Raw genomic sequence first — 9,292 nt, forward strand, 5'->3', positions numbered from 1 at the left:
ATTTTTAGGAGAATATAACAATTCTAAAATAGAGGATCAGCAACCTCATAGGAGCGAAATGGTGAATTGCCATAAGAACTACTTCTCTCTTCCAATAGTGATTAAGAAATTTTAAAAAAAGAAAACAACTGACAAGTTCAATCAAAGAAAGAGTGGAGAAAAGGTTTCAACCATGTAAGGAGAAATCTTATAATACGAAGAGAAAGTATTAATAACATGTCATCAAGAAACTTAGGGCTGGTCGATTATGGTAGACAGGATGAAACTGTTGCTGCTCGGGCTCATTAGCTAAGAGTAGAGGACGTTTTGTGGAGAACTGAAGCATTACCGACAACGTCCTAATTGCCCAGGAGATGATGTAGGATTTGCAGTGTGCCTCAAGGTGGCAGAGCTACATAGCAGTAAAATTGGATATGGAGAGAGCCTATGTTAGATTCCATTGGGACTTCCTCAAGTTTGCATTGGAGAGCTTTGGCTTCTACGAGACCTAGATCGGCTGGGTCTTTGGTTATGTGCAGCAGTCATGCTTCTCCATCTTGATCAATGGGACATCATCGCCGTTCTTCCACTCTACCATCGGACTTCATCAAGGTTGCCCCTTGTCCCCATACCTGTTCATTATCTACGCTAATATGTTATCTCGTGCCCTATGGGCTGTGTGTTGGGAGCAGAAGATGGACGCCTACGTGCTAGCCCCTAGTGCTCGACCGATCACCCATCTCTTATTTGTAGATGATTGTCTTCTCCTTGTCAGGACGACGACGAAAGACATGCTGGCCCTTAGAGGTGTCTTGGAAGACTACTGCGAGGCATCAGGTTAGAGGGTGAACCTTCACAAGTTTACCATCTGCTTTAGTCCGAATATAAAGTTGCAGGTGAAGTAGGATATCAGAGGGCTCCTGGCATGAGGGAGCAGGAGGGGTCGTGGAGTTAATTGGGCGTCTCCATCATGAGAATGAGACTACGGGTGTTGAAGTGTCTCAGCATGGTCCAGCATATCCAGGAGGGGCTTGAGTGCTAGAGAGCGGCCTCGTTATCCATGATGGATAGCCTGATGCTAGTGAGACTGGTCCTGAGCTCCAAACTAGTTTATCTCATGTCTAACACAATCATTTTGAAGACTGTGCTGATAAGGATTGAACATCTTCTCCAGGGCTTCCCATAAGGCTTATATAGTAGTGGACACGGGGTACACTTGCTGCTAAGGCTGCAAATGTCAACCCGACCCAACTTGAGACATTTTGCAAGACCCATGGGGCTAGGTTGGGTACTAAAATTGGACCCATTCCATTTTCTGGATCGGAGCTGCGTTTATTGAATTCAAACCTGAGCCGACTCGACCTGACCTATTTGAAATTTGGATAATTTTAGATTTTCAATCCTACGACTTGACCTGGCCCGACCCAAATCTGTAAAATTATTTGACCCCACAAGCTGTAGCCTCCGGGGGTACAAACAAGTTCTAAAACCATGGATGGGTTGACCCAAACCAAACCCGATCCAAACCCAAATCGGATCCAATTTTTTTGGGTTGGGTCCAGGTTATACATGGACTTGACCCAACCCGAATGACCTATTGGGTCAAAAATTGTAACGGTGGACCTGACCCAATCTTCTATTGGTTTAGATCTAGGTCCAAAATTAGGACCTGAACAAGAAACTAGGTTAGGTTGGGGTTACCCATGACCTGACCCAACCCGACCCATTTGCACCCCTACGAGCTGGCGTGGGAGACGGTCTGCCAACCGACTCACGAGGGAGGGTAGGGTGTCCAGTCTTTTCTCATAATGAGAGAGGCACTGATTGCTCGACATGCAATGAGACTGATCCTTGAGCCATAAATGCTTCTTGAGTCAAGTGATGACTGCCCTCTATGGATCGGTGACCGGAGGTGCTCTTTTCTCTAACAAGAAATCTGTAGGTATGTGCCCACTACCTTGGCTAACACCAGGTAGTTGATTGGTGATGGATACAGTGTGGATGTTGTGGACTCTTGGGTAGATACTCTCTTAGTGAGACTCTGGCCGACCATGGTCAATGTTGAAGCTATAGACAGCCTACGGGTTTGTGATGACGGGGCAGGATGGGATACCAGCTAGATTGGCCATTTGTTTGGTGAGCATCTCGCAAAGAGAGTCCAGTCACTGGTGGTTCCAGAAAGTGCTAGTTCAGATGTGAGGGTTTGGTGTATGTCCTGCAACTCCAGGGTCAGAGTGAGAGACATCTATGGTCTTCTTCAGTGCGAGCTGCACCCACGGCAGGATTGCGCCTGAATTTGGATATTCGATCTTCACTCGACGTTTGCCCTACTCCTCTGTAAGGTGGTTTGGGGCTAGCTACCAACGAGATCTGTGCTGAGCAGGCGTAGACTGGGCATCCAACCACATTGCCCTGGATGCTAGGTAGAGGAGACCGTAGACCACATTCTATTTCAATGCGATCGAGCTAGGAGAGTTTGGATGCTTATCGATATCCCACTAGATGCTCGGTGCCAGTTGAACCTCTTCACCTAAGCACCCAGACGGTGGGCTGCCGCTTCTCAGACTGGTATGTGACCATTGGGGCGACTTACATTGTTTACCATATTTGGCTGGCCAGAACGCCTAGATCTTTGGAGAGAGAAGTCCTACACCTAAGTTCATCGTAGAGTGAGCTATGTACAAATGGTAGAGATCACCCATGCAGTTTCATCAGATAGGCCTTTGATAGCTCGGGGCATCTGAGACTCTAAATCTGCTTTGTAGCACTACAGACGATATTTTTTACCTAGGAGCCCCCACCCCCGAGTTTCCTCAAAGTCAACTTTGACAGATACGTGCAGGATGGTGGCACAAGGGGTGGTGCGAGTTTCATGATTAGAGGCCCGGACTCTAGGGTGGTTGTAATAGGTGGGTGCCAGATCTTTGACATTTCTGTTCTTAGGGTGGAGCTGAGGGCAGCTTGAGTTGGTCTATGTCAAGCCTGATTTGTTCTACAGGCCAATGTAAACCTGCTTAAGGGTAACTCGGCTACAATGATTGGCTAGATCCAGAGGTGCACCGGTGGCATGGGTGGTTGTCATCCTTTGCTCTAGAATTTGGGCCATGATAGGTAGAGATGTTGCCTTTCAGGTTAAGCATCTCTACAGAGAAGCCAATGCAGCAGCAGATTAGGCGGCTTCGTATGTAGCCGATCACTCTAGGGGAGCGCTCTAAATTAGTGAGAGGGAGCTATCTAGAGTACTTCGAAATTTATTATTTTTTATTTTTTTGGATATATTCACTTTATAAGTGTAGTTGTAGCGAAGAAAAAAAAAAAAAGAGGGACTGGTCCAAGTTGTGCGATGCTCCGGTTCCCATATATCGCGGCAATTGGGTCGATGAGTTGAACCGGCCCATTTACACCACCGATTTATCATTATTCTAGAATAGTACGGACCAAATCAGCACCGTTCCATCCGTATATTTTCTCTAAAGACGAAAATACTCTAAAGTTTGCCTCCGGGCTTTTCCGAACCTTAGCGTTATGAATATCATAGCAAACCCCCCTTCTCGCACCTTTCTTGAAGCTGCTCGAAGAAGTGAGAGGGAGGAGCTCAGCGAGTAGATCGGCGAAGAGATGAGGGCCGAGGTAAGATTTGGAATGTTCTCTGCCTTTTGGTTTCCTCTCTCTTGGCCCCTTTAGTTGGTAAGGGGTCGATGTGTTTCTTAGAACTCGCTCTATTAAGTGAAATGCTTATGAATTCCAATTAATATTTCGTCGTTTTTCCTTGTGGTTTGTCATTTTGATTCCGTGACAAAGGAGTGATTTTTCTGAGATTTTTTTGATGGTTTTTAGGTGATGCTAACGGTTTTCATATTTCTAGTGTTGTGATGTCAAAATGATTTTTTGTTTTGTTTTGTTGAATTTGGTATGTCCTTTTTTAGGGATTCTGAGTTTTTGTATGGATTTTGTTGTTGATCTGTGGGTTTTGTTGATGTCTGTAAGAAAGATTATTTCTTTTCTTCATGCTGTGGAGAGTCGTGTATCTGGTTTTTGAATATGTTGGATTCATAATGTAGAGCCTTGGTTGCTTTAGTCCTGTGAGAAGAAGTTAGATTTGTTGGTTATATGAATAGATAATGGGTGAAGATTCGTGAAGAAAATACGAGAGTTTACTTGGTTATTAATGGTTTGTGTTTCATAAGTTAGCTAACCTTTTGGCAGTCCTTGTGGCATCATAATAATACTAACTTTTGGGATAATGATTTTTTATGCATATATATTATATATGCTTTGATTTTTAATATCAAATATAAGCGGTACAATTTGTTAATGGATAGAGGCGTTTGATTAAATTGGATCATGTAATTTGAAAACATTTATTTGAAAGCTTCTGTTTCATTTCTCATTTAAGTCGAGGATGATTGCTTCATTTCCTGAAGCATAAACATTTTGGCTAAATCCTTGAAACATTATTTAAAGGGTGTTTAATCTGCGTCTCTAACTATTTTATTTTTTCAGATTTAGTGTCATGATATTTTGCTCTTAAATTGTGCTTATGATGTGTTAGCACTTAGCACTTTATTTTCATGCATGTTGTCATTGTATCTCGTGCCTGTGCTGGAATAAGGTAGCACTTATCTCCAGTTTGCTCCTTTCTAGAAATATGGTAAATTGTGCGTTCTCTTGTTTTGATTTGTTGTATTTGCTCGATGTTCATGCTAGTGAACTTCAGTATATGGTAGGATTAAGTTTAACCGATTCATGGTTCTTTTTGTACTAAAGCAAGTTTAACTAGTTAAAGACTGCAAATAGCAGGACTGTTGAATGAATTAATGTCATTATCAATAAATGTTCTGTTCAAAAAGTTGCTTGATAAGGGTTTACTTGATTGATAATTTAGTTGAGCTTGAGATCTATCAGCTTGCTTTGATTTAACTTGATAAAGCTCAAAAATAGTGAAAGAGATAAATAATGTGTTTTAATATTATTTTAGTTATAATAAGCTTTTCTGATCATTTCCATCCATGAACATAGGTCGAACCATGTAAATCCTTGTCTCTTACATGTTCTTTATTTATTTTTCTATCCTAAATTTTAACTTCATTATATAACAAATAAAAAATCAGCTAACTCTGCAATCTATAAATATGGAGCAAACAATTTCCGATTTGAATGGTAACGTCATATGACACCCCAAATGAAAAGACTTCAACATGAAAATTTGAGTTGTCAAAGTATTTTTTTTTTTTTTGTTTAAAGACACCAATCATTAGATTGGCCAAGACAAGTCTGATGCATAATTTACTTAAGAGTCGATTTCGCAGTCCTTCATCCTTTTATCTTTAATGTTATAAGCAAAAGTTTAGTGCCCCACATCTCTTGCTGCAAGATATTGGAAAAAAAAGGAACAAGAAGAATCCAATTTTGGTCTTATATGTTCAATACTAAAGCCCAAGTGGACCAGAAAACAAGAAGTTGGAATTAATTTGAGCTGGTCCCAAACTTCAGGTTAAAAATGAACTGTAGCTGAATTTGAGACCCAGCTGGCCTCCAGATTCCACATTATTGTTGATCAATTCATATAATTGTCCATTTGACAATTTGTTTGCTTTCTCTAGAATGTTAGGGAGAGAAAGAGAGAATTCACCATTCTTTCTCAGTATACTTTTTTTCTTATATAAAAGATGGTGTCTTATATCTATGCATTATATAAATAACAAAAAAGAAAAGTGATAAACAAAACTTGTAATTGGGAGTGATTAATATATTATATTGTACTAGACATTCTAGTTAAGGGAAAAAATCCAATGAATCTTATACGTAAATGAATATAAAGAAGATGCACGATTAATGTATAACATGGACTTCGATGTACCAATAAGGGTGTTAAACGCTACAATATGCCTCAGCAATCAAAATTAAAAAAGAGTATTTGCTACCTGAGGTGTTTCCAAGGAGCTCATGTTCATTGACTTAAATGGTAATGTTTGCAGTAAAGACATATGACAGAATTAGTAATCGGAAGGACTACGATTGATTTCAGCAGTTTACTGGGATTGAGTAGTTATTTTCTTTTTCTATCTCTACAATAGTTAACTGGTTCTATGGTGCAGTGGTTATTGCTCGGGACTTTGAATCCGTCGACCTAGGTTCGACTCCTAGTAGGACCTTTTTCTTCTAATTTGGAATATTATTCTTCTTCAAGAAAAGGTTTTTACCATGGAAGGAACTCCTTTCTGCCTTCTTCGGCTCTAGCCAGCTGATGCAGGACTAAGTACTGCTGGCTGCCGCTGTAACAGGGTCAGTTGGTATGTCTTCCAGATGTCCACTGCCTTTTTTCATATCCTGCTATTTCTTTAAAAGTTTGACGCGGATTTTAGGTCTCTTATCCAGATACTTAACACTCGAGAACCTCTTATCTAGATCAACTCGGGTCCCCATTCCTGCGATAAAATTTGTCCCCCCCCCCTCCTTTCTTTCCTTTGCTATTTTGAAATATTGATTTTATTTTTTTTTCCAGGAATAATTTTGAAACAGATGTGCCACTATCCATTTCTTTCGGTTCTGGGCAGATCCTTCAACTTTTGTCAGAATTTGGGTACATCACCAAACTCATCGATCGGGATCCCTTCTGCTCGGAATTTCTTAGCCTTTTGTCTCTTGAATTTATCACCACGGATTGTTTCTTCTAGTTTACATACAAAATCTGGCCTGGAAGAACCATCGGTGGTTCCTATTTTTATACCTGCAGAGGGGACTCTTCATCATGTTCATCGTAATTGTTTCCGTACTTCAGCCACAAATTTCTCGATCAGGACCTTTTCTTGCTTCTCTTCTTCACAGAGTCTAGACACTTCAAGTGATGCGGATGCAGTAAGCGAGCACTTGGCTTCCATTCCTGAGAAGGTGTATGAAGTCATCATGTCCTGCTCTGGTACCGATCAGCTTCTGGAGAGCATTCTTGATTCGCTTGGCATACAACTGACCACCGAGTTGGTGAATGATGTCATCCGAAGGCTTCGCTATGAGGAAAAATTAGCTTTCAGGTTCTTCACATGGGCGGGCCATCAAGAAGGGTATACCCACGAGCCTCCCGTGTATAACGATATGATCGATATATTGTCAAGCACGAGATACAAGGCACGGCAATTTGGGGTGGTTTGCGATATTCTGGATTACATGAAGAGAAGGAACAGGAACACGGTGCCCAGTGATGCTCTCCTAGCAATCTTGAGAACATACACTGACAAGCATCTGTCCCATCTCAGAATATTTGCGAAGAAGAAAAGAATACGACAAAAGACACCACCAGAAATAGATGCATTTAACTTGCTACTGGATTCTCTCTGCAAGTGTAGCTTGGTCAGGGAGGCAGAACTTATGTTCCACCGGGTGAAGAATAAGGTTGTCCCGAATGCGGAGACTTACAATATTTTGTTTTTTGGGTGGTGCAGACTGAGAGACCCTAAAAAAGCAATGAAGGTGCTTGAGGAAATGATGCAAATGGGTCACACCCCGGAGAATTTCACATACAATGCTGCAATCGATTCCTTCTGCAGTGCAGGGATGGTTTCAGAAGCTAGAGAGCTTTTCGAGTTCATGAGAACTAAAGGCTCCACCATATCTTCACCAACTGCCAGGACTTATAGTATCATGATCGTGGCCCTGGCGAAGTCAGATCTGATGGAGGAGTGCTTTAGACTGCTAGCTGATATGAGAAGTAGTGGTTGCCTTCCTGATGTATCGACATATAAAGACATGGTTGAAGGGATGTGTTTGGCTGGAAAGGTTGATGCTGCCTATAAGATACTGGAAGAGATGAGCAGGACAGGTTTTCCACCTGATATCCTCACATATAACTGCTTTCTCAAGGTGCTTTGCAAACTTAGGAAGGCTGAAGAAGCTCTAGTGCTTTGTGAAAGAATGATAGAATCAGGTTGTGAGCCTAGTGTCCATACTTATAACATGTTGATTACAATGTTTTTTGAGATGTGTGAACCAGATAGGGCTCTTAGCATGTGGGATGAGATGGATCGAAGAGGATGTGCACGTGTCGTGGATACTTATGGTATAATGATTGACGGGTTGTTCAATTGCGGGATAACAGATGATGCATGTTTACTTCTGGAAGAGGTAATAAACCATGGGATGAAATTGCCATATCAGAAATTTGATGCCATTCTGATGCGGCTATCAGCAATTGGAAATCTTCATGCCATCCATCGTCTATCAGAGCATATGAGGAGGTTCTACAATGTTGCGATGGCCAGACGTTTTGCCATAAGCCAGAAGAAGAAGAGCATGAGCTTGAGGAGAAGATAGGCTTTCAGATTTCCAGTACCATCACCCAAGGTTTTATACTGAAGCCAAGACAAAGCTACCTTCAGTTTGGTACTCATCAGCTCCACCAATTTGTTTGTCAAGTAGTGCTCACTGATTACCAATGGCTCGCGATATCTTGATGCAACAAGCTTCTCTGCAAGATTTGGGGAGTCATGTCTGAAGATATCTCTTTATAACTCAAATAGATCTGCTGGCTGTTTAGCATTTTGTCTACGGGATGAACCTCAAATAGTATAGCTTACATTGCTTAGCATCTGATGTGCCGATTGCTTTTCTGAAACCATGGCATCAACCGACATCAACTTGCAACACTTAAGCTTTGCTGTAATTTTGCATGCCTAATTTTAACCTTAACTGTAGCAATATGACATTTATACTATAGTCTAAATTATATAAGATTGGCATACCAATATTCAATTTTTTTTATTACATTGTCAGCATTGATGTGTTTTATATCAACTTGTGGGTTTTGACGGACAACTGACTAGACCATCATGCTGAAGTAGGTTTCCAATCTGGACTGAATATATTTTAAGAATGTAAGTTGATTTCTGCTATGCTTTTGAAACAAGATCAATCTTTCTAGTATTCTCAACTTCACTGAAGGAAGTTGCCAAGAGATCACAGTTGCAAGGTTTGTTTCTGAAGCTGTAGAAAGAGGTTTGGTACGGGCTGAAGCAGAAGCTGCCACTGAGGCAGTCATTCATTCAAAAGACCATGAATTTTTCAGCTGAGAGATCGACTGCAGTACTATGAAGCTGTGAACCGTGAAATGTCCCAGAGGAATCAGGAAATTGTAAGTAAGGTTGCTTCTGCAAGTCTTCTTCCTCTTATTTATCATGAGGCAATTGATCTTGTTATTTAATAATGAGTGTTGGTGTGGAGTAGTTTATGTTTTACTTCATTGTTTTGGATGATATTATGATGATCATATGTACAACAGGTTATGCATAAAATGAATTTATATCTTTCCCTGTTTGATGAA

General features: G+C 41.0%; 1 protein-coding gene and 1 long non-coding RNA gene across 6 annotated transcripts; both read left to right on the plus strand.

The window, feature by feature from the left end:
- The first annotated feature begins 3,468 nt into the window (after positions 1-3,468).
- Positions 3,469-8,733, plus strand: LOC120108646 (pentatricopeptide repeat-containing protein At1g73400, mitochondrial-like). 5 transcript variants are annotated; one of them, XM_088710857.2, is made up of 4 exons: positions 3,474-3,609; positions 6,078-6,272; positions 6,485-6,562; positions 6,808-8,733. In XM_088710857.2, the coding sequence occupies exon 4, from the start codon at positions 6,886-6,888 to the stop codon at positions 8,284-8,286; it is 1,401 nt and encodes a 466-aa protein (XP_088566983.2). In that variant the 5' UTR covers positions 3,474-3,609; positions 6,078-6,272; positions 6,485-6,562; positions 6,808-6,885; the 3' UTR covers positions 8,287-8,733. The 5 variants fall into 5 exon arrangements, with proteins under 5 accessions (XP_038978233.3, XP_088566983.2, XP_038978231.3 ...); XM_039122303.3 differs by having other exon boundaries at positions 6,485-8,733; XM_088710858.2 differs by lacking the exon at positions 6,078-6,272 and having other exon boundaries at positions 3,482-3,609.
- A 1-nt stretch (position 8,734) lies between these two features.
- LOC148700038 (uncharacterized) lies at positions 8,735-9,292 on the plus strand. Its single transcript, XR_015973194.2, has 2 exons — positions 8,735-8,846; positions 8,956-9,292. It is a non-coding gene; the product is annotated as an uncharacterized LOC148700038 (long non-coding RNA).

The sequence above is a fragment of the Phoenix dactylifera genome, chromosome 14 (assembly GCF_051530095.1).
Source record: "Phoenix dactylifera cultivar Ajwa chromosome 14, Ajwa_hap1_PhDact_Kaust_v1.1, whole genome shotgun sequence".
Lineage (NCBI taxonomy): Eukaryota > Viridiplantae > Streptophyta > Magnoliopsida > Arecales > Arecaceae > Phoenix > Phoenix dactylifera.

Excerpts from the sequence above, each read along its gene's own strand:
- LOC120108646 (XM_039122303.3), top strand. The coding sequence starts at position 6,502 with ATGTGCCACTATCCATTTCTTTCGGTTCTGGGCAGATCCTTCAACTTT.